General features: G+C 33.8%; 1 protein-coding gene across 1 annotated transcript in view; it reads right to left on the bottom strand.

The window, feature by feature from the left end:
- Window positions 1–25,431, bottom strand: part of LOC150107468 (NAD(P) transhydrogenase, mitochondrial-like) — a 326,339-nt gene that overhangs the window by 101,463 nt on the left and 199,445 nt on the right. The window contains exon 7 of the mRNA XM_090391890.1: window positions 8,795–8,884. Coding sequence (XP_090248016.1) covers window positions 8,795–8,884 — 90 coding nt within the window. The remainder of the gene's footprint in view (window positions 1–8,794; window positions 8,885–25,431) is intronic.

The following is a 25,431-nucleotide window of genomic DNA, read 5'->3' on the forward strand; positions in this document are numbered from 1 at the left end:
CAGGCCAAAGATAATTCAAGAGAATTCTTCCACTGTATGACAAGCAATAGGAAGAATAATTATAGAAAGGTCACACTGGTGATTGATAGTTAAATTAGTAGCTTGATCATGGAAAAGGAAGTAGTGGAATTATTTATTTATTTTTTTTTTTTGTGTGTGTATGTGTGTGCAATTCCCATCTGCAAAAGGCTGTAAACCTACGACATTAATATCGTGGGAAGACTAAGTTTTTTTTCACTGTTTACTTTTTTTTTTTTTTTTTTCATGTATTCTTACATATTTTTGCATAATCTGGAAATCCCGCTAGAGAGACTGAATGTAGAACTTTTTTTTTTTCATGCTACTTCAGGCCTCTAATAAGAGATAATGATTTTGCACTAGGTAATGAAATTCATCTCCCATCTAAAGACAATCCCAAATATCCATGTCTATGGCAGGTACATTAATCACTTTGCAAACCATGCTAGCACATTTACTGAGCACTCTTTCTATCATATCAAAAGAATCAGATGTGTATCAAGTGGTTAGGTCAGATGTTAATAAGGATGAGGAAATGGATGACATCATGTATTTTTAAAGAATATGCAAAGGAGTTAGCTATTTATTGAAAGTGATGCATTGGGAAAAGTTTTCCTAAGGAAAGGAAAGAAGGCAACATAGTACAACTCTGCAAGCATGGTTCTAGGATAGATGCCTCCACTTATAGATTGAGCCTGTATATGTTGTAACCAAGGTACTGGAAAACTTCGTTAGAAAGAGAATTCAGGACTTGGTTGATGGATATAGGATTCTCTATGATAGTTGGTATGGGTTTATGAGGTACATTCTATTCTAGCGATCTACTTGCATTTCACAATAAAGCAACAAATGGTTTGGATAAGGGAAATTCATATACAGTAATATTTTTGGACTTTGCAAAGGCTTTTGATAAATTACCAAATGACAGATTGACACAGTTGTGAATGGATACGAGATTGATTGAATGAATTGAAGATTTCTCTATGAACAATACCATGTATAATAGAGCAGTGTCTACAAAATAAATAAATAAAATGGGGTGGGGAGGGGAGGTAACTAGTGATGTGATTCAGGGTTCTGTTCTTAGGTTCCTGCTGTTTAATTTATTTGTTCACAATACTGCAGGGGATCTTCAGCTGTCTGGTGATGCAAGATTGGGAGAGAATTATAAGGAGCACTGCTGATGTTAACTGTCTTCAGGAAGATTGGAATAGACTTTCAGATTAGACAATTGTGGAGTTGTGCTCCAAGAAATGGATGTGATTCAAGATCTGGGAGGATTTTTCTTCCCAGAACGCAGTCACAGACATAGATTCCTTGTATCTTAAGACAGAATTTGCCAACCAATCACAGCATAAATTAGGTTTATATGATGTCAAGTAACTTGATCATGATAGGACATTGAGGTGTTAAGACGTTAAGGAGATGGCAGGATATTACAATCTGCACACCGATACATTCATGATCATAGCTCCATCTCGGCTCACCACCATCATACTGTGGCAAGAGACTCGCTACTTTTACTTTCTCAGTCTTCTTTTTTTTTTTTCACATGTAACTCTTTCATATTTTCTCACATAGACTCACAACTTTTACTTTCTCACATGTAACTCTTTCATATTTTCTGACACTTGTCACCTGCTAAAGTCATTTATATCAGCCAAAATAAACACCTCTTACACCTTTACTCTCTCTGCATCCTTAGAGCATCACTAATAACCTTAATCTTGGCACAAGGAGAATAAGATTTTGTCATATTCTCCTGAAGCACTCTTCTTTTCAATGAATCACCATAGATTCTATCCTTATTCTTACTCTTTTGCACTTTCATACCCTTCTTTCTCTGCACCTTCTTTCACTTCTATGTCATATACCTACCATCCCCCCAGGCATTTCTCCAACTACTCAATCATGTTTTGTTCTGTGGAGAGCACTACGTAAGTGCACTTTCCATTATCATTTGGTCATTCTCTTCATTTTCTAACATTTCATTCTTACAGTCACTCATACTTGTAACACTAACTTCGCCAATAGCATTTTCGAGCATTTCATCTTTCAACTCACCACTATCATTCTTCTTACTCTCTTCACACTTCTGGCATTTGCTTATAAAACTTTTATGAGAAACATGCTTTCCAGTTTCATCCTCTTTTCATAACTCTCTCATTCTACAAAGTGCATACACTTTGCATATGCTGCAACAAACAAAATCATACATTTTGAAATTGCCTGTCATTATTTCATATATATTTTATTATATGTTTGTATTTCTTATCTATATTTTATATAGAAACATTGGTGTCATGACACACAATCCAGCATACAATACAACAAAATAAAAGCTTTGAAAACCACAAAATTAAGCACACTACACCACACTCACAGTAAACAAACACGCATAAATATTATAATTAAATCAATTATGACATGAAAACTGTACTCCTTCTTTCTTCTTCTTGGCTTACGTATCAGGCAATTGTTTACCTGTAAGTTTTCAAGGGTTTAAAAAGTCTTCTGCCCATCTCCTCCTGGGTCTTCCTCTTGATCGGTGTCCCTTTGGTTTATATTTCGAAGCAATATTTGGCCATCTGTTCTCATTCATTATTTCTATAATTTGTGATGTCTTCTGTTATGTTAATTATGGATAACTGTTTTCTTATTTCTTATCTTGTCTATTCTTTTATAGCTTGCGAGCAGTCTTAGGAACTTCATTTCTGCAGCTTCCACTTCTTTTATCTCGTTCTCCCCAAGTCCATGTTTCACTGCCATATTTCAGAATTGGTTTGGCTATTATTTTATATAGTTTTAGTTGGGTTGTTCTAGACATCTGTTTACTGAAGTGTCTATTCAAAGTTGCATTGACTGCTAGGAATTTTTGGTTTTTATATGTAATGTCAATTCCTCCATTGAGGCTTATGTAATTTCCTAGATATTTAAATTAGTTCACTTATACTATTACTTTGTTGAGGATGACTAGTTTGCATCTTTAAATTTCTTTACCTTGAAATGCTATTGATTTCGTTTTATTTATTGAGATTTTCATGTCATATTGTTCTATTGTTTCCTATTTTAATTCCTATGATTTTGTTTTTCCTCCATTCTCTTGAATTTTTTCCATATATATATATATATATATATATATATATTGACGAGTATTATGATAATCCACTTCCTTGAATGAGACCTATATTAGTTTTAATTTTTTCGGTTGTTTCATTTATTAATTTTAATATAGCTTTCTTCCATTGTATTTGCTATTGCTTTTGTGGTTTGAGGTGGAGCTTTCAATTCATACAGTATATTGATTAATTTTGTTCTGTTGATTTGATCATATGCTTTCTCATAATCTAGGAAGGCATATACATGTTGCCAGGTTAAATTCTATTCTTTTTTCTATAATTTCTTTTGAGTGTAAATGTGGGATCAGTGCAGGATCTTCCTTTCTTAAAGCCACATTGTTCTTCTCCAATAATTTCTTGGCCCATGGTGTTAATTTACTTTTAATTAATCTAGATACATTTTATAGCATGTATTTAATAAGGATATTCCTCTGTAGTTTCTGCAGTCCTTTTTATTTCCTTTTTTGAACTTTTTTATGTTTATCACTATTGCTGTCTTCCATTCTTGTGGGATGTTTCCTTCTTCTCATATTCTGTTCAGAAATTTAATTAATTGTAATTGAATAGGTTTAGAGCTGTATTCGTATAGTTCTGAATTTATTCCATCTTCTCATGTAGCTTTTTCTATTTTTTAGTTTTTCCAATATTTTCTTTCATCATCATCATCAAATTCCTGCCATGTACCCTCAAGGGGTGTGCAGGATATGATAGTATTACATGAAAAAAATTACATCATTACTAACTTCCTATCTACAATTTTCCTCCAAATCATTCTGTTACTTGTCAAGACTCCAATATTATAATTATCAGATCTTATATTTCTATCGTCTAAGGCACTTTGTACCGTATCAATCCACCAATATCTTGGTCTTCCTCTGGGTCGTTTTGCTGCCAACCTGGCAGAGAACACTTTTTTTGCTAATCTTTCTTCGCCCATTCTGTTTAAGTGACCATAACACCTGAGATTAGCTCTGCTAACGCATTCCTGGATGCTGACAATGTCAAGTTCTTTCCTAATATCCTCCTTTTTAATATGATATTGCCATTGATGCCATCTGTTCATGCCTCTAATCTTTCTCAGGAATCGCATATCTGCGGTCTCTAGTCTTTGGTCAAGTGTTTTACTTCTGACCCAGCTCTCAGATCCATAAGTTAAAACTGGTTTGAACACTGTCTTTTATACAGTGTTCATAAAAATCCATATGAATTTATTCAATTGACTTCCTACCATACCAGCTATATTGATTCTGTTGTCTATTTCCATATTTAATTTACCATCTTCACTAAAAACTGTGCCTAAGGAGCCGAAATATTTTACTTGTTCCACAGGTTCCCCGTTCACAACACAGTTGACATTTTCAATGATTCTGCCTATTTTCATTGTCTTTGTCTTTTTATTGCTGACCTTCATACCATATCTATTACAACAGTTATTCAATTTAGTCAGAGAATCTTGCAGCCTTGTAGCAGATTTATTTAGAAGTATAACATCATCCGCATAAAGCAAATAGCTGACATTAAGATCTCCAATTTTGATATCATGTTTAATACCACTTTCCTTCATAATGTGATCCATATAGATAATGAATAACAGAAGGGATAATGTACAACCTTGTTTCACACCAGATTTAACATTAAACCATCTTCCAGTACTTCCTTCATCTAACTGTTAACTTACTACTCAAATAAAGACTAAGTATTTCTTGATATAATGCCCCATTGACACCATATAACTGTAGTGTATTGAATAGCTTCTCTCTTGGCACCTTGTCCTATGCCTTTTCCAAATCGACAAAACGTAAATACAATTCATTGTTATATTCCTATGCTTTCTCGACTATTTGTCGTAAAGTGAAGATCTGATCCTGAGAGCCTCTATTTGGCCCGAATCCAGCTTGTTCTTCACCCACCTTTTCTTCCACAATTCTTCTCAACCATTTCTCAAGTATACTTGCATAGATCTTGCCAGGAACACTCAGTAGGGAAATATCTCTGTAATTCTCACATTCAGTTTTATTTCCCTTTTTTATATATGGGTACTATTAGAGCTCTACTCCAATCATCAGGAATTCGTCCCTCTGTCCTTTTCCAACTTTTCCTTTTTCATTGTGTCAGTTGCTTTTTCTAAAGCCTCAAAATATTCCTTCACTTCTACCACACACAGAAGGTTCTACTAAGGTAGAACCTTCTGTGTGGAACCATAGGCACAAATAAGTCTCATTGTCCAGTTCTCCATTCTCATATTTGCCCACATTACTCTACTTGAGACTGACTGCCATTCAAGAAGATTAGCCTCATATTTTGTGTTGAATACTATGGCTACTCCTTTTCCTTGGTTGTCATTGCCTGAATATAACATTTTGTATTTATTGCTCAGAAAGATCTCACCAGTTTTTGTCTTTTTTGTTTCAGTCACTCTATAATGTCGATCTGGTACTTATCTAATTCCTCAGCTAGCTCCATTTCTTTGCCATTCAGCTTCTTATTTTGATAGTACCAATCTTTAACTCTGGTGATGTTGAGTTGGTGTGTGTTTTCAAATTTGTTCCAGTAGCTGACTTTTCGCTGTTCACCCTGGTTCCCTGGCGAAAACAACGGGGGGCCTTGTGTAACCGGGCGACACCCCAGCCGGCATTAAATTTTGTCATGTTGTACCACCATTTTTTATTTTGGTTTAACCAATAAGAATACAATTTGGTCGGCTAAATCCCAAATTGCCAGCCCATCCTCGTTCCTTCAGTATCCAAGTAGATACCCAACAGGGTGCACCACGAGAAGGTGAGGATTGGACATTAGGTCAGAAGCCCTGGTCGGTTCTCCGCATTCCTTTAAAGGCTGTGCGGAGGTCTCCTCTCAGTTATACAGCTTTGACCCTTAAGCACCCCTAAATAAATTAATAAATAATTAAAATAACACACACACATATGAACACAATAAAAAAATAAAAATAAAATAAAGTTAGGAAAGATCAGCTGATCCAAAAAGTACCATCTAGTACGATGGGAATAGATGTAGACCATCGGATCCATCTAAGTTATAGGAGTGAAGTAAAGTTTAACCACTAAATATTTTTGTTGCATTTCGTCCCATCAGGACAAGCTTCCTAATCTCAATTATCCAGGTGTCTACCAGGTTCCTTGCTCTTGTGGGTTATCTAATTTCAGACAAATAGGAATATCTGCTTTTATTCGGCTAGAATAAAAGAAGAACACAAGTCTTATATTCAATACCTTGATAGCAAGCTCCGCAAGTCCAGACTGAACCGTCTGGACTTGCAGAGTATGCTATCAACATTAGGCATAGAGTTCACTGGAACAAGACAAGAGTCCTTCACAAAAATAGGTTCCTCATTAAACAACTTTATAAAGAAACATGCGAAACTTTACTTCACTCTCCTAACTTAAACATATCCAATGGTCTATGTCTATTCCTTCGTGGGAGATAGTACTTTTTAAATCACCTAATCTTTCCAAACTATATTTTATTTTATTATATTATTATTATCATTATTTTTGTTATTTTTTAATTGTATATACATACACACACACACACACACACACACACACACACACACACACACACACACACACATGTTATTTTAATTAATTAATTATTTATTTATTTATTTATTTTTTTTAATAAGTTAGGAAATTTAATGACCTTTTTTAGCTATCTTACACCAGCCATCCAGGCGGTACCTATTGGAACTGTCAGTTATTATTCTGATTTCGATTAGCTTTTGTATTGAAGATGCCTTAGATGAAAATTATGCTAATAAAACAACATTTTTACATGAGTTTATTCCAGTATTATAATTTATTTAAATATGCCTACACATGGTATTTCCTTATTGAAACACACATTTACAATAAGTTAACCTAATTAAGTATAAGTTATATGAGATGGTAAAGATTAATACTGTGAATATTTAAAAACCAAGGGTGACAGTCAATGAGTCTGTTAAAATCTGCCTGAGTACATACACTCAGATTATAAAAGTGGCTAAAATAATGACGATGCATGTTAGTAAAATGAGAGACGTCGATTAAAACATGAATGATGGATAAGTCTTGAATCACAAAACTCACACAAAGGCATATCACCACCCCTCAACAGGAAGAAGCGTGCAAGATGGCTATGACCTATGCACAGCCAAACAAGAACTTCCTCTGTTCAAACCCTGCATAGGCCAGACTGCCATAGTTTAATTTCAGGCTTAAATGATGGAGCTGATTATCAGTCTCTCTTCCAAGCTAACAGCCACTGGGATAGAAGTTTTGGTCTGATATTCTGCCTGTAATCTGTGTATGGTAGAGGCAAATGGTGAATGCCTGAGAAACAAGCTGACCTAGCTGCAGGATCTGGAGTCTCATTTCCCTTAATGCCAACAGAGCTTGGAATCCAGCAGAAGCATACTTCAAAGTGTAGCGTCCATAATTGAAAGAGCAGGTGTTGGATTCGAGAGAGTAGTTGCTGTTTCTGTAGCTCTAGAAGTCATATTGCCTGAAGAGAACTTTGTGAGTCTGAATAATTTATGCACCTTTAGTAGTGATGTAATCTGATGCATCGCATCAGAGGTTCTATTGCATACAGCTCAGCTGAAAAGCTACATATTCTCTGACAGGCACAAAGTCAGAGTATTCAATTCTATGAGCATCAAAGAGCTGCTGGTAGACAACAGGAGAGTGTGGAAATTTTTGGCAATCTGCTGGAATAAAATCTACATGGCAGTATGTAAGACTGCTCCAGTGGAAGTGTGTTAGTGGCAACTCAGCTATGTTATATATCGCAATCTCTACAGATTATAGGCTTTTATCTGCAAACCAAAGGTTTTTGTGGCAGTCTGTCAGGTGTTGAAAATATTCTCCCATCATGGATGAAAAATAGTTTGTTTGTTGAAGGAAAATATTTTCTTTAGATGATTTAATTGTATTAGTTCTTCATTTGTTTCTTGATTTATTACTTGTTTTATTTCAATTTGATTATTACTGTTTAGAAGCTGAGTGTAGTGATTAGTCCATTCTTTTGTGGAGGAAGCTTCTAATTATAGATTATCCTTTGTTTCTTGAGCCATTTTTTTAATGATTTTATAGCTCTTTAGTTGAACTCCATTTATGTCATGCTCTAATCTTGATACAAATTTTTCCCAGTCTTGTCTTCTGATTTTCCTGGTTTCTCTTCTCGTTATTGCTCTGATTCTTTTATATTCTATTTCATTTCCTATGGTTCTGTCATTTAACCATTTAAGGTAGATTTCTTTTTTCTTTCTTATTAAAGAATCCATTTCTGGGTTCCAGGTTCTTAGACCTTTCCTTTTTCTTCACAGTTTTTGTTCCTATGGTTTCATGTGCTGCTTGTTTTACTATTTGTTTAATGTTTTTCTATTCATTTTCTATATCTGTATCTTCATTTATTTTCTTTGTATGATTTGTTCTTTGATATAGTTCTCTGATACTATCTTGTTGTAACAGTTCTATATTAAATTGCTCCTGATTTTGTTTTTGTATTGTTTCTATTTCTCTGGTTTGGGATCTTAATAACTGTAGAAAACTGTACTAAATATGTTAAATTATCAAAGGATCCTTTATTCTTCAAGTACTATGAAATTACATTTTGAAAATTTAATAAACATGTTACGATATCTCAACAAAACTTACCTACAATTCCTGCTAAGCCAAAGGTAGTCATCATGGTGGTAAATGCTACATTAGGAGAAACCATTCCAATTCCAAGTAAACTTCCCAGACCTACAAAAAAAATAAATTCATAACTTGTTAATAAACTGAAAATATGGTTGGTGATGACAAAGATGTTTAGACAAACTAGTTTAGTGAATAACATGAAAATGATCATTGTGGGCAATTTTAATTCAGGAAACATAGAATGAAATAGAATTGATGTTAGGAAGAAGGGAATGATTTCTTCAATTCCAGCTTTCTATCTCAACTAGTCATGTTTTAAAGTTCCCTGAACATTCAACTCAACAGCCTAGTAGTCAGTGTTATGAATATACATTAATGCCAGAATTATCAGGAATAAAAGTGAGGAGTCAGCACTAGTTGAGCCTAAAGATTAATTCTAGCCAATAATACGACTTGGACGATGGAGAAAGATATCATTACAGAAATAGAATGTGATGAGTTTAATTTATTCAAAGGACAAACAAGATAAGAAAGGCAGGAGGAAAACTACTAATGACTGAGCTTATCAGAGTATAAATCTCCAGAGATGGTGATAGTGGTATAAATAAATATAAGAAATGGGTTTAGGACTGTTTGGTGTAAGATAGAGGTTGAAATGATAAAATATACAATGGTGAGGCTAGGGACAAGATCATCTGAAGTGGATTGAAAACTGTATAAAGAGATAAATCTTATGGATACAAGGAGAACTATCATTATGAATGATGCAGATAAAAACTGGAGGAAGGAGAGAGAGAGAATACAAGACAAGGGAAAATGAGTTTATAGAATTACTTAGACATAATTATTCTAAGCAGCATGTGATGGAAGGGCCTTGATGTGCAAGAACATTGGATCTAGAAGTACATGGAAAGCTGTGTACACATTATATCAACGGTGGCATTTATATGTGCCTATGATTATTTTATATTACCTACTTTCACACAGGAAGTTTTTCTCTCTCTCTGTGTGTGTGTGTATGTGTTTCTAGCTCTTTCAATTAAAAAGTTAGTTGTTGCACATGAATGGTCTGCCCTTGGATTTTCTCCACTGCTAACTCTTGCTGTTCACATGGTATAAACAACATGCCTAATTTGACAAAACTTATGCTTTTATTTTACTTTCAACATACAGCATTCCTAGTGTGAAATAAACCATATGCTACACTTCACTTTTATAGATCAACAAATCTATAAAAGTGACATTGGTTTATATCAGTACAGTGGAACCTCAGTTGTCGAACTTAATTCGTTCCCGAAGGCTGTTGGGAAACCGAATTGTTCGAAAACTGAAACCAATTTCCCATAAGAACTAATATAAAATGGATTAATCCGTTCCCGAACAACAGATGATTGTTTATTTAAACCTTTACAACAGTACTTCATGCATAAGATCGTATACAAACATAATGAAAATTGATCGCCTCTTTATTTTTGAGTACTGTACAGATCGTTGATTTCGCCATACCGAACTGCATACAAGATCTGAGACACGAATGCCATTTTCATGTTTGGATATGATTTCTTTTTTCATCTCTATCATGGTGGTTCTAACAACTTTTCTTTTGGCTTTGCTGTTATCACTATTCTTCTGCAGCCCCATGGTGGCTTAATTAATAAAAATTTATGAAAAAACAACAACAAAACACAAAGAAAATCAAGAAAACTCAATGCAAATTCGAGCAGGTGTCTGCACTGAACGAAGGCTGCCATGTAACTGATGCTTTCCCACCTTACAGCTCAGCAAGTGGAGCACATGGTAGCCGTTTACCTGTTCGGAAACCGGGGCGTTTTTTGTTCCGAAAATATGTTCGGGAACTGAATTGTTTGAGAACAGAGGCATTCAACAACCGAGGTTCCACTATATATGTAATTAAATAATTGAAATTAATTAATTACATATACTGATATAAACTTGAAACAAGAGCACAAGAACAGCTGTTATTTGAGCATTTTTCCCTCTTAAACTAAGTTAGTTTAAGAGGGAAAAAAAAGATTTCTTAGAATTTTTTCATTGTTTAGGAACAAAACATCAGAATAAGCTTTTTCTCATAGCACTTATATAAAAGGAAAATTTTAAAATATTTTGAGGTAAGATATGCCGGCCTGGTTGGCCGAGTAGATAGCGTATTCGCTCTCCAGCCAAATGGCTGCGGGTTCGAATCCCGCCATTGGCATGGATGTTTGTAATTGTCTGTGGAAATACCAATGGTGGTCGGTGGTAGATGGCATTGATGTAGTTGCGGTCAGTTGGTGACTGAATGGTGGAGACGAAGTTGTAGAGTACGTGCCCTTCCCTTGATGAGTCCTTGGATCCCTGGAAGTGTCAAATAATAATAATAATAATATAAAAAGGTTTAAATCTTGGTATATAAAATAATAAAAAATTAAAAAAAAAAAATCCTTAGCTGCCCACAGTATATACTATAGGTTTATAACCTTTCTAGTGTTAAATTGTGAATGAAACTATGTTATGTAATTTATTATTTTTCATTCACATTTAACATTGCTTATTAAATATTAATCATGGTTTATATAAAATTGTTTATTATTCCTTAAATAAGAATTACTAATTAAAAATTTATTTAAAACCTGACCTGCTATTAACTTATAAAATAATAATATGTTTAGAATTTTATATAACTAAATATATATGGTGTAACGTAAAGTGTTATTTTATATTTAACTGTATACGTAATCAAAAAGTTGAAGAAATAGCTTAAATATTATATTGTTCTTATTTGTGAAATATTTAATGTTATGTAATCACTCATGTAGCAGTAATATAGCATACATTACATTGGCGAAATGTTTACACTTAGTCTATTGTCATGGAAACGCACGCGTAAACAACCACGAGTGGAGTAGAGCGTGGCGTTCGAACGTAAGGTGGGAGTGAAGGTCATATATAGATAGATAGGGAGGAAGAGAAGGAAGGTCATAGATAAGATAGGGAAGGGAGAGGAATTATTATTAAGCGAGTGAGGAGAGAGTTTTGCGGAACCAAGATTATAAAACCTTGAGGGCAGAAATTTATGAGTATAGTGTTCGGAAGTGAACCTATAAGTAGTGAAACACAAAGTTTAATGTTATAAGCGAAATCTGCTGTTATTATGAAGAAAGGTTGATGCCGTAATCAGATAAAAGGAAACTGGACAGTCAATGCGAAAATTCTGATTAGTTCCAGTTAATCTGGATTACGATTAAATTCTATGTTGCCCTAGGAAAAGGTTATATTGATTACTTGGAGAAAAGTGAACAGGAAAAGATATTAGTACCTAATTACTGTTGTTTGGAACAGTGAAGTGCGACTTACAGTAATACAATTTAAACTATGGAGAATATTTGTTATGTGTGTTCCGCTAATGTTAATTAAGTTAATTCGTAAGTGCTCTCTCAATAATTTGATGTATTGAAGAATTTGTCTGGTAAGAGTAGTTGTATAAGTTTCTCTATTCTAGCATTAACTGTAATATATCTCCGATGCTCAAGGTCCGGGAATATATTTGCTTGGAATATAGCTTACGTAGTTTATTGCCTGCTGTGAATATAAACATTGAGCTGATAGATTTGTGAAGACTGAATTAAATGTGAAATTGTTATATTAACTTGAGATAAGAAGATTTGTGTTTTTGAGACTGTGAATAGTATATGAAAGTTAGAACATTGAATTAGTATCAGTGGCCTAAGAAGATGTGTTAAGTTAATTGTATAGTTCCATTTTAAAATAGAGTTCTTGTATTTGTTAACCATATCATATATTAAATGTTTTATTTTGTTGATCTAAATATTGTGTTTGCCTGAATTCCTTATTATTGCACCGTTCATAAACATTCGAATCTTGCGGGAACCCCAAGTAAAAATGATGATAGATGATTCGGCCTAATGAGATGACTGCTAACTTAATTTAGAACTGATCCTACTATTTATATAGACTAATCTGAGAATAGGGTGGCGCAGTATAAATATAAATTTCCCTACTTTTGGATCGGTGATCATTTCGTAATTAGTTATATTATTCATAAAAGTGACTTGAGACTAGATAGATTTAGAACACGACGGAAAAGGTCCGTCACGACACTAGCATGGGAGACACAAAAAGCACTTTGTGTTAAACATGATTAGTACCTTAGCTGCACTGTCTACAGTTAGTATTAGAACAAAAAGAGGGAATTAACAATTTGTTCACTTACTATTAAACTTTTCAGTCAGTAAACAGAATATATGATCATTACAGAAAATGAAAGAGAAAAAAAAAATCAGTGCGTACAAATTTTGATTTTAGTGAAAAAAAAAAAAAAAAAAAATACCCCAACTGATAAGCAACAATGCACATACATGTGTATGTGAGTGTGTGAAATAGTGTTATTAGCAGTTTGTTGAGTCTCCCATCTTTATAATATATCCAATGAATTCCAAATTACTCCTCCAGTAAATTCCATAAATAGATTATGCAGATTCATGTCTGGAGATCCCAATGTTCAAAACCTTATAATTAACAATAATAAACTGGAATCATTTAACCATCTTTCTAGCTTATTCAGATAATCCTGCAAAACCACAATATTGGTATTATATCAAGTAATCCTTCCTAGCTTTACATCATCCACTCTAAACATATCATGCAGTCCACTGACATTAAATGATAATTTTATTATTGCTCGATGATGACACTGATAATAAAATTTATCCCTCCTTATTAAAATTCTTAACAATGGATACAAAGATTTTATAAAATAAAATTTTTGCATTCATACAACTATATACTGCAACAACATGAAAAAATGACAAGCCAAATTTGCCATTTTTCGGGAAACTGAATTTACATTATAATATCTTCAGTTAATTTTCAGTATTGAGACCACATGTTTCTAAACAGTTTTATTAACAGGTTTAATAAAATAAACAATATAACCCAACGAGTTTCGCAAGAGCAGATGTTATCAGAACTTCACAATTAGTACATATGAATAATTGACTCAAAAAAGCCATCAAAGGCTTGAAATGTGGAAAGGCAGCAGGAGTAGATGATATTCGACCAGAAATGCTGAAGTATGGTGGTATAAGAGTCTTACAGTGGCTGCACTGCATAGTTCAGAAAGCCTGGACAGAGGGACGAATTCCCGATGATTGGAGTAGAGCTCTCATAGTACCCATATATAAAAAGGGAAATAAAACTGAATGTGAGAATTACAGAGGCATTTCCCTACTGAGTGTTCCTGGCAAGATCTATGCAAGTATACTTGAGAAACGGTTGAGAAGAATTGTGGAAGAAAAGCTTGGTGAAGAACAAGCTGGATTCAGGCCAAATAGAGGCTGTCAGGATCAGATCTTCACTTTACGACAAATAGTCGAAAAAGCATGGGAATATAACAAAGATCTGTATTTAAGTTTTGTCGATTTGGAAAAGGCATATGACAAGGTGCCAAGAGAGAAGCTATTCAATACGCTGCAGTTATATGGTGTCAATGGGGCATTATATCAAGCAATACTTAGTCTTTATTTGAGTTGTGAGTCAGCAGTTAGAATTGAAGGAAGTACAGGAAGATGGTTTAATGTTAAATCTGGTGTGAGACAAGGATGTACATTATCCCCTCTGTTATTCATTATCTATATGGATCACATTATGAAGGAATGTGGTATTAAACCTGATATCAAAATTGGAGATGTTAATGTCAGCTCTTTGCTTTATGCGGATGATGTTATACTTCTAAATAAATCCGCTACAAGTCTGCAAGATTCTCTGACTAAATTGAATAGCTGTTGTAATAGATATGGTATGAAGGTCAGCAATAAAAAGACAAAGACCCTGAAAATAGGCAGAATCATTGAAAATGTCAACTGTGTTGTGAATGGAGAACCTGTGGAACAAGTAAAACATTTCAGCTACTTAGGCACAATTTTTACTGAAGATGGTAAACTAAATATAGAAATAGACAACAGAATCAGCAAAGCTGGTATCGTGGGAAGTCAATTGAATAAATTCATATGGAATAAGAAAGAAATTAGTCGGAACACTAAATTAGCTGTATACAAGACTGTGTTCAAACGAATTTTAACTTATGGATCTGAGAGCTGGGTCAGAAGTAAAACACTTGACCAAAGACTGGAGACCGCAGAGAGTCCTGAGAAAGATTAGAGGCGTGAACAGATGGCATCAATGGCAATATCATATTAAAAATGAGGATATTAGGAAAGAACTTGACATTGTCAGCATCCAGGAATGCGTTAGCAGAGCTAATCTCAGATGGTATGGTCACTTAAATAGAATGGGAGAGGTAAGATTAGCAAAACAAGTGTTCTCTGCCAGGTTGGCAGGAAAACGACCCAGAGGTAGACCAAGATATAGGTGGATTGATACGGTACAAAGTGCCTTAGACGATAGAAATATAAGATCTGATAATGTTGGAGTCTTGACAAGTAACAGACTGATTTGGAGGAAAATTGTAGATAGGAAGTTAGTAATGATGTAATTTTTTCATGTAGTACTGTCATATCCTGTACACCCCTTGAGGGTACATGGCAGGAATTTGATGATGATGATGATGATGATGATGAATAATTGACTAGATAAAACTGTTATATTAATTATTCTATATGCATTGGAACAAAACAATGCTAGGTGCTGTTGTCATGTTCTATGGCATTATGCATGTCATATCCCAGATCCATAATTGTAAGATTTTTGATGAAAGACCAAACATGGTGTAAGATTAAAGTTTTGTGCTGTTTGATGAGAATGATATCATCTTGACATTCTAAATATGTTTACTGCCTGATCTTCCTGTTTGCCCATAGCATGACAGACTGCATGAAGACTTTGGAGAGAGTAACTGATTATGGATTTGGTTAATGGGTTTGAAGGTGGCGATAAGTTTGTATTTTTAGGTCATCTCTGCTACTCATTCAGAGATACCTTTAATGTAAGGTATGAGAGTCCTATGGAGTTCTTCTTCTTTTGCATGTTGTCTTGGAGTGGTATTAACTATTTTTTGTTGTGTGTTCTTGAATTATATCCTTTTAGTAGAGCTATTTGTTTCATGTTCCCAGTTCCTGTTTGAAGAATCACTCAGAAGAACAAATCTCCTGAAGCCTTGGTTGCCTGGGGATCTGATCTAGGGCATTTCTGAGGCTTCTTCAAAATTGCTCATAAAACAATTATGACCAGTATATGGAATTTTTGTTTCTTTCCAAACTACTCAGTGGCCCGTGTTTGTTGTAAGGCTAATTCTGATTTATGTTGTCTTCTTTTTTTTAATTTCTTTTATGTGTTCAGACAAGTGAATCTCACTAGACCTTTCTGTCTAGCCAACACAGCAAATACCACAAGAACAGAGAATTTTGTGGACTTTGTTTTTTTCATGGGATGATGTAGAGTTTTTGGTTGTTTTAAAAGCTTAGAGATCTTATACACTGAAAAAAAAAAAAGCCACTTTAATATTGTAATCACAAAGCAATTGAAACTTTGCAACATTCTTAATGTAAAGTAATGTGAATGCATTCTAGGAATCTTGTTTATGTAAAGGAGCTGTCAGGAGTATATTAAGAATTCTGTTGCTTGTTTTTAGTTCATACCCACTGAGTATGTCTCAAGTAGCACAGTTCTTTACTCCATATTTCTGACATGCTGGAAATGTTGTAGGCTCTATCTCATAATGTTTTAATCAAGCCAAAATCTTCCAGTTGCAGTAGGTTTTCTGTATACTTTATATACAACCTTTGTATTTACATTATCAGTGCTAAATTTGAAATAATATATGCAGGGGCCCAATAGTACTGGTTCACCTGTGGTGTAATTTTTGCTGGGAAACATTTTATTATACAATTTTTAAGACTAGCGACATTTTTCATGGAAAATGTCAAAAAGTCTTTACTAACTGTACTCGTTATTTTAAAAACTGCCAAACTCTAAATATGTTACTTATTTTATTATTATATTTTTTTTTAATCACACAAATCTGATAAAATATATGGATTAATTTAAGTGATGCTACTATTCTGGGACAATAAGCGATCATTTCAGCTGCAGCAAAAATGATACTTTTACTTTCTAAAAGTTGATTTTTGTAAACAACTTGTGTCTCCTGATATTTTTAAGCTGCATAGCTAAAAACAAGCAATTTTTGGGCATATGTAATTTTGTTCCATCAGGGTGCAATATGTAAAAAAATTATTTTTGGTAGAATTATCCAAATTAAGATGCAGCATCTTAGAAAAGAAGTACATATCAATTTACTATTAGTCTAGATAGAAAAATTTGTATATTATAACACTTAAAGTTTCTCTTGATATTACATGCAATATTATATATGCACATCTGCAAAACATTTTAGTAAGGAAGGGAAGATGAAAGGATAAATCTCCATATACATTCAAGCACTGCAGATTCTAATTAATAAAATTTTATGGTAAAAATAGAATTTAAGTTACTGACAAAGAATATTAAGTGAACTTGAAAGATAATTACAGCAAAAGAGGTAACGAGTTTGAAGTATGGTTTTTCCAATTGGAAGTGACATGGTGCTTTTATTAAAGTGGAGTGCTTGACAAGAAAACAAGATTGTTTATAAGGAGGAATTTAAAAAAAAAAAAATTACCATATTTACCAGCGTATAAGACACACGTTTTTTCTTTGAAAATAGGTTTGAAAAACAGGGTGTGTTTTATACGCCGATACTCAGTTTTTTTTTTATTACTTTCATTTCTGGAAATTACACGATTTCTTTCTTGCGATGTGTGAGAACATTCCAGTTACTAGAGTTCAGTGGATGCGCATGCGCTGTCATTGACGATCACAGCTGTGTTCCTAACATGTGTTCATACAAACTTTCCAATTGTTGTCGCGGTTGATGTGAACAGTGATAGATTTCTGCCGTTAAATTTTCTCTAAATTTCTTGGCAAATTGTGGCTGAAAAACGTTGGCATTGCTACAATATTGAATACAAACTACTGCAGAGAGTCATTTCAACTGAGAAAATGATAACAAGAACTCGGATAAAGTTTTTTTCCTAAAAAATGTGTACAAAAAAGGGGGTGCGTCTTATACGCCGGCAAATACGGTAATTAAATAAATAATGTCAAATAAATGATTGATGTGACAGGAAAAAAAAAGTGAATTGGAGAAGCATTTCGAAGTGAACAGGAAGCAATATTTTATTTTATTTTTATTTTAGTGTTACACAGTGATCAGCATCAACATTTAGTATTTACTATCCTTTCCTTTAGTGTTACACAGTGATCGGCATTCATTTCAGACAAATTATGGAGACTACAACTGTGTTAGAAATAATTACTAACATTAATTCCCACTAGAGGTCAGGCCAGCAGAATAACAGTTGATCATATCATTGGTTCTTTGGCATACTGTTTGAAATGTAATATAGCTTGTCTCTGTGTATATATGTGTATACTCCAGTTGATGACCTTCATACGAAGGTCAAAATGTCGGGAAATTAAAGTAATTATTTCTAACACAGTTGTAGTCTCCATAATTTATCTGAAATGGAAGTGTTTACTATCCTTTGTGTGGCTACTTTTGCCATCCATTTTAGTCACCTTTAAATAAAAAATAAAATAAAATAAAAATTCAAGTATTACTGACATTTCCCTTTTCTCACTCTAGAAGCAAGCACAGAAGATTGAGCACCTGTCTATTTACAGTAATTTATTCTGAAACAATGCAACAAATAAAAAAAATAAAATAAAATATATACATATATCCTCCTTTTGAGTGAGGTGGCAGTGGTTAGAATTCTCCATTTGATTGAAAAGAAGTAATAAACAGCGGAGAAACAAAACTAGCTTTCCATTAGAAACATAAAGCAAAACTAAATATTACTGGTTTAGAATTTCTGGTTATATGGGTCAATTATTTTGAGTGTGGAGAGATTATTTGAAGCATCTGTAAGATTGGAGAATCTTTTATTTACTAAATATTTTCTTTTCTACTGAATTTATTGTATTCAGTGCACTGATAAATATATTTGTTGATATATTATTAACTTAAGATAGTCTTTAAAAATGGTGGCAAAAATCCATCAGAACAAAGCAGTATCTAATAAAGTTATAAATCTAATGAAGAAGTTGGAGATGAAACCTTTATGCCAATGAACAAAAGCATTTACAAGTATTTACAACACAAATACTGATGATACAAATGAAGATAAAATTGATATATGAAATTTCCAGATTAAAACAAATTATAAGACAATAGACCGGAGTTAGAAAAAGTCAAGAAATGTTTAAATACTCAGGTAGGATAAAAAAAAATAAGCTGAACAATAAGAAGCAGGAGAGCATGAAAGTTGGCAACATAACAATGAATCAGAATAATAAGGTAAGTCAATAAGTATGTCAGAAAAAAAGAAATACTATGGTATAGCGATTCATTCATTAAATTTGCACTTCACGACAGCATCATTATTTCCAGCTTTCCAAGAATAAAAATTAAGGATGACACAAATGCAAAGAAACAGAAAACAAAAGCAGAAGAGATGATAATGCTTGGCAGAACTAATGAACTAAATAGTGATAAGCACTTTATCAGAGGAGGACATGAAATGATTGCTGGAAAAAGTGAGAAAGAAGAGTGAGAGAGTAAAAATTGTTTATTTGATTGATATAAGATTGAGAAATGGGTATCAGTTTTCAGATGTGTGGAGTGAGTTTGATGACAAAAAATATTTGTCTAAGAAGGATGGCATGCACTTGAATAGATCTGGAATCTTGAACCTGGAGAAATTTACTGGGATGAGATCTAATGAACAGCATCAATGAAGCAAAATCACTATGGAACAAATGGCAAGAATATGTGTATAAGTTCAATTAAGCTATACAAATGTGATAACAATATGAATGTTGATGAAAATGGTAATGAATAGACTTGTGCACTGTGGATTCGGACTTTTTGAGTGTGTGTGTGTGTATGGGGATGATAAAGCTGCCTATTTGGACCAAGAAGACTACAGATGTAAGTATATGAAAAACCCAGAAGGTAACTTGCTATGTTTATATAAATGACAGGAGCATCAGAAACATAGGAACTGATGGCATTGCTGTAACTAGGCTCTCACATTTAAGTATAGTAACTGGAATTGAATATAAAGGGCATAGTATTTTTTGAAAGAACAGAAGATATAGGAGAGGATCAGGGAGTGGGAGACAAACCACGCAGTTACAATAGAAATCTTATGACGCAGTGAATTGTCTTGATGAAAGACACAATGGTCAGTTTTGTCAAAACATAAAGTAGAAAGTACTGCATTGTCCAGAATGTTCAAATACCTCTCAGAGTTCAATGTTTATGGTACCACAAACAGCGGTCCAAGGTGGAAAAAATGAGGAAAAACAACACCATACTATCACACCACCACCTCTGAATTTCATAGCTGGGATTATACCCTCTAGCAAGAGACATTCACTGGGCATCTGCCACACCCACACCTGTATATATGCTAGGTAGAGGGTGTAGTGTGATTCGTCACTCCATAACACAGCATTCCGAGCTTCCACATCTCACTGTACATGCTCATTGCACCACTGAAGACACCGCCGCATGTTGGTTCGGGTAAAATGATGCTTGCATAGTGCAGATTCATGTTCTAGTCAATATTCAGAACTCTGCATTCAATGTGTCTGCCAACAAATGGTGTTTTTTGCATTTTATCCTGCATGGTACCCTACAGTCATGTTTGCTGAGTGTGGTAAGTCATCCACTGTGGGTAGCACTTGCAGTTGAGTCCTGCTCTTCTATGTGGTATAATATAGTATCACTGATTGTTAACCTGGGATGGCCAAATTTGTCAATACTTTGCCAAACATGTAAGCCTACAACATGGCATCCCATCACAGTGCCATCAGTTCCCTTCTCACAGTCTTTCACCTGAACAAAGTTGCACGTACTTGAGAGAATCATATTCCTCTAAACTAGCTAGAAACATGTGACCCATTACTTGGCACGATGCACCTTGCACTTGGGGGTATCTATTGACTTCTTTACTGGCAGTGTCTATGGTGGTTGATGTTATAGACCTGGCAGTTCAGTTGCTGCAGATGATAAAATGCACAGCATATTACCCTGAAGGGAATTAAACGAGAAATCGTTATGAGTGACTTAAATTATCTGAATACTGACTAGGCAGTAAAGAAAATGCACCCTAAAAATGAATCAGAATTTATTGAGATGTTGCAAGACAACTTTCTCAAGCAGCATGTGAAAGAAGGTACCTGAGGTGAAAGAGTATTAGAGTTGATCATAGTATCAGAAGGGGTCTCAGTTAAGATCATGACTGTTTTGCCACCAGTTGGTGAAAGTGATCAAGTTGCACAAAACGGGAAGTAGCTAAAAGTATATGGATGTTCGAAATAGAAAATGTTACATGCTGAAATACAGTTGGAAATTATGACAAAGACAGGAGTCCCATGGTACAAGTTAACGAATGAATGGGAAAACAAGGGAAATGCAGTATGAACAGTGATGGGAAGCTTTTAATAAAATGCTAAAATGATGCAGTATCTAAATGTGTCCCCAGCATTTGAAGAACAAACACGGTGGAAGTGAAATGGGTTATTATCATCATCAATTTCCTGATATGTACCCTCAAGGGGTGTTCAGGCTACAGGACAGCACTGCATGATTAAGTTAAAATTATTAATAATTTCCTATCAACAATTTTCCTCAAATTTAGTCTTGTACTTGTAAGGACTCCAATATGATTGTATCAAACATTTCACTCTTCTAAGGCACTTCTGGGATTTTTTCAATACACAGACCTGTTTTGATAACCTTTCCTCTCCCATTCTATATAAGTAAACATACTACCTTACATTAGCCCTGCTCATACATTCTTGAATGGAAATTCCTTTCTAATGTCTTCTTTTTGATAAGATTCTGCAATTGATGCCATCTGTTCAGACCATGTATTTTACTAAGAACACTCTTACCTAATCTTTGATCAAGTGCTTTAACTATAACCCAACTTTCAGATTCATAACTTAAAACAGGTTTGAACACTGTCTTGTATACTGCTAGTTTGTTTTGGAAAATGTGTTTCTTATTCCATATAAATTTATTCAACTGGCACCCCAGCACAACAACTTTTCTCATTATGTTCTCTATTTCTAGATTTAACTTGCTATTTTAACTAAAAATTGCCTAAATAGATGAAAAAGTTTACTTGTTCTATAGGCTTTCCATTCAGAATGTTGCTGAAGTTTTCTATGTTCCTGATTATTTTCATAGTTTGGTCTTTTTATTGCTGATTTTCATGCCAAATTTGTTACAACTTTTATTCAATTTAGTTAGAGAATCATGGAGATTTGCACTGGATGCGTTTAGGAGTTAAACATCACCCGCATAAAGTAAAGAGCTAAGTTTGATATATCCAATTTTATTATCAAATTTAATTCCATATTCTTTCATAATGTGATCTATATAGATGACGAATAAGAGAGGAGATAATGTGCATCCTTGTCATACACCTGATTTCATATCACACCATCATCCTGTATTCCCTTCAATTCTAACTGCTGACTTCAACTTAAATATAACATTATACAGGACTATGTATAGCCTTGTATAATGTTCCATTTACCCCATATAACTGTAAAACTTTGAAAAGCTTTTAACAGGAAACCTTATCGTATGTCTTTTCCAGATATACAAAATTTGAGTGCAGATCCTTGTCATATTTCCATGAATTCTCAACTATTTGTCATAGTGAAAATCTGATCCTGACAACCTCTATTTCGTCTAAATCCAACTTGTTCTTCTCCCAGTTTCTCTTCCACAATCTTTCTCAACCTCTTTTCAAGTATGGTGGCATATCTCACTTGGAACATTTAATAGAGAAATTTCTCTTTAATCTCTCGGGGGGACCCTGTAACCCCTAGAGAGCACATCCCCTGGGTGGCGAATAGGGGAGCCCACCATGTGTGTGTGTATATGGTGGGGTGGTCCGAATATACTGAATAAGGACTCGTGGACCAACAGGGCCATAAGGGGCAATCATCTTGATTGTAAGGGAAGCGGCACTCCCATGGACCGCTAGCTGGATCTATCCTCTTCTTCTTCTACTTTGAGGAAGATCCACTTACTTTAATCTTTCCTATAAGGCCTTATCTGCCAACTCTTCTTATTTTACCCTTATGCTATTAGAGTACTCGAGGGCTGTGGGGGTCTTTTCATTTCTCGCCTTACAACTATGCCCTCTCTATAAATCTTACTATAATTTTTCTATAATCTACTCTTTCCCCCTTCAATATACCCTATTCCACCTATGGGTTTAAATTCAGAAGAAGGCTAGTTCAGAAGCCTTAAGGTAGCAGCCCTATCACTGAACTATTCCATCGTCAGGCTAGTCTCCAGACATGGAGAACATAATTCTACTTGTAAGCTGACAGAAAAAGATAATCGGATTGAATCTATGGGAAACGACCCTGGAATGGAAAAGGTAAAACAAAAATGGAAACGACAAAATATAATACACATAGCAAACTGGAATGTAAGAGGAATACATATAAAGAAATAGAATTAGACCAACTATTAAATGAAGGAAATTTTAAAATATCAGTAATCACTGAAACAAAAAAGAAATTAAAAGGAACTATGAGAACCGAAAATTTTAATGTGATATACAGTGAAGTCGACAGAGACCAAAGAGCACAAGCAGGAGTCATGATTTGGATTCATAACTCCCTTTCAAAACAGTTAAAACATTATAAATTATGGAATGAAAGAATAATAGAAGTTAGAATAAAAATAGATAGAGGCAATTTAACAATAATTGGTTTATATGCCCCAGAGGAGGGAAGAGAACAGGATAATATTGATTTTTATAATCAGCTACAAAACATATATAATAAAATAAATAAAAAATTACGTAATTTTAGCAGGAGACTTAAATGCAAGAATTGGAAACACAAAATTTAATAATAATATAAAAATACATGGAGAACATACTCTAAACAGGAATGGTAAAAAATTGATTGAATTTGTAGTTTATAATAACCTAAAAATAATGAATTCCTTAACTCTTATATAAAATAAGACACAATGTATATAAGATTTTGAAACACTGAAATGCAGATACCAAAGAAAACATAAAATTAAACACTGAATTGAAATTAGAAGAATTTCTAAATTACTACACAGAATTGTGGATAGACAAATATTTTAAAAAAGACAACTGGCAAACAATTAACGAAAATGAAAAGGAAATAACTAAAGAAGAATTAGAAATCGGCCTGAAAGAAACAAGAAACGGAAAATCACCTGGAGAAGATAAGCTAGGTTCAGAACTATATAAATACGCAGGAACAAAATTCAAAGAAAGACTCTTATTATTTTTAAATGAAATTTATTCAACTGGTATGTCCCCAATTGAATGGAAAAAAGCAACAGTGATTCCTATCTTTAAAAAAAGGTAATAGAGATTACCCTAAAAACTACAGAGATATCAGTATACTAAATTCCTGTTACAAAATATATAGCAGAATATTAAATAGCAAACTAATGAAATATTCCGAAAACTTTATTTTAGAAGTACAGAATGGATTTAGAAAAGGATGTTCATGTATAGACCCGGCCTTTTGCCTAAAATTAATAACAAAGAAAAGAAGAGAATACAATTTAGAAACATATATTGCATTCATTGAGTTTGAAAAAGCATTTGACCAAGTCAAAAGAAACATATTATTTAACATATTAAAAGAAAGACAAATACCAAATAATACCCTAAAAGCTATCACAAGTATATATGAAAATAATCAAATACAAATAAGATTAAATCACGAGCTATCATATACGAGAGAGATAAACCAAGGGGTCCAACAGGGATGTCCCCTCTCAGCAACTCTTTTTAATATCTACTTAAATGAAATAATAATAAAATGGAATAAAAATTTACATCAAGGAATTAAACTTTGTCCTACAGTAAACTTAAACACTCTCCTTTTTGCCGATGACCAAATAATAATTTACAGAAAGCTATTTTAGATCTAAATGAGATAGCCAAAGATTATGGTATGATAATATCAACAGAAAAATCAAAAACTATGGCCTTTAAAGAACAAGATCCAACAAGAACTAAAATAGTAATAGATAACAAGATCTTAGAACAGGTGAATTCATTTGACTACCTAGGATGTATGATCACATATGAAAATGAAAAAGATATAGTTAGGAAAAAGAAAACGATGACTTCTAAGGCCAGAACAGGCCATACTAAGCCTAAATCCTTGATACGCATAAAGATGATTTCTCTTTAATTCTCACATTCAGCTTTCTTCCCTTTTTTTTTATAAATGAGAACTATGAGAGCTGCACTCCAATCAACTAGAAATTGACATTCTGACCAGGTGCTCTGAATTATGCAGTGTAGCCACTGCAAGACACACATATTTAAATGTTTCTGATTGAATATCATCTACTCCAGCAGCTTTTCCACATTTCAAGTTTTATTCTACCTGAAGTATTGATATACACTCCTGTTTGCATTTCTCTTGAAAATTTTCTTTTACTGTTCTGTAACTGCTTATTTCGTTTAACAGTCTTTCAAAGTAATCACTCCAGACATCTAGGATGTTGGAAACAGGTGTGAAACTTTATTAAGCAA

The sequence above is a fragment of the Typopeltis vanoorti genome, chromosome 4 (genome assembly GCF_054136105.1).
Source record: "Typopeltis vanoorti isolate ZY-2024b chromosome 4, IOZ_Tvanoo_1.0, whole genome shotgun sequence".
In the NCBI taxonomy this organism is placed as follows: domain Eukaryota; kingdom Metazoa; phylum Arthropoda; class Arachnida; order Uropygi; family Thelyphonidae; genus Typopeltis; species Typopeltis vanoorti.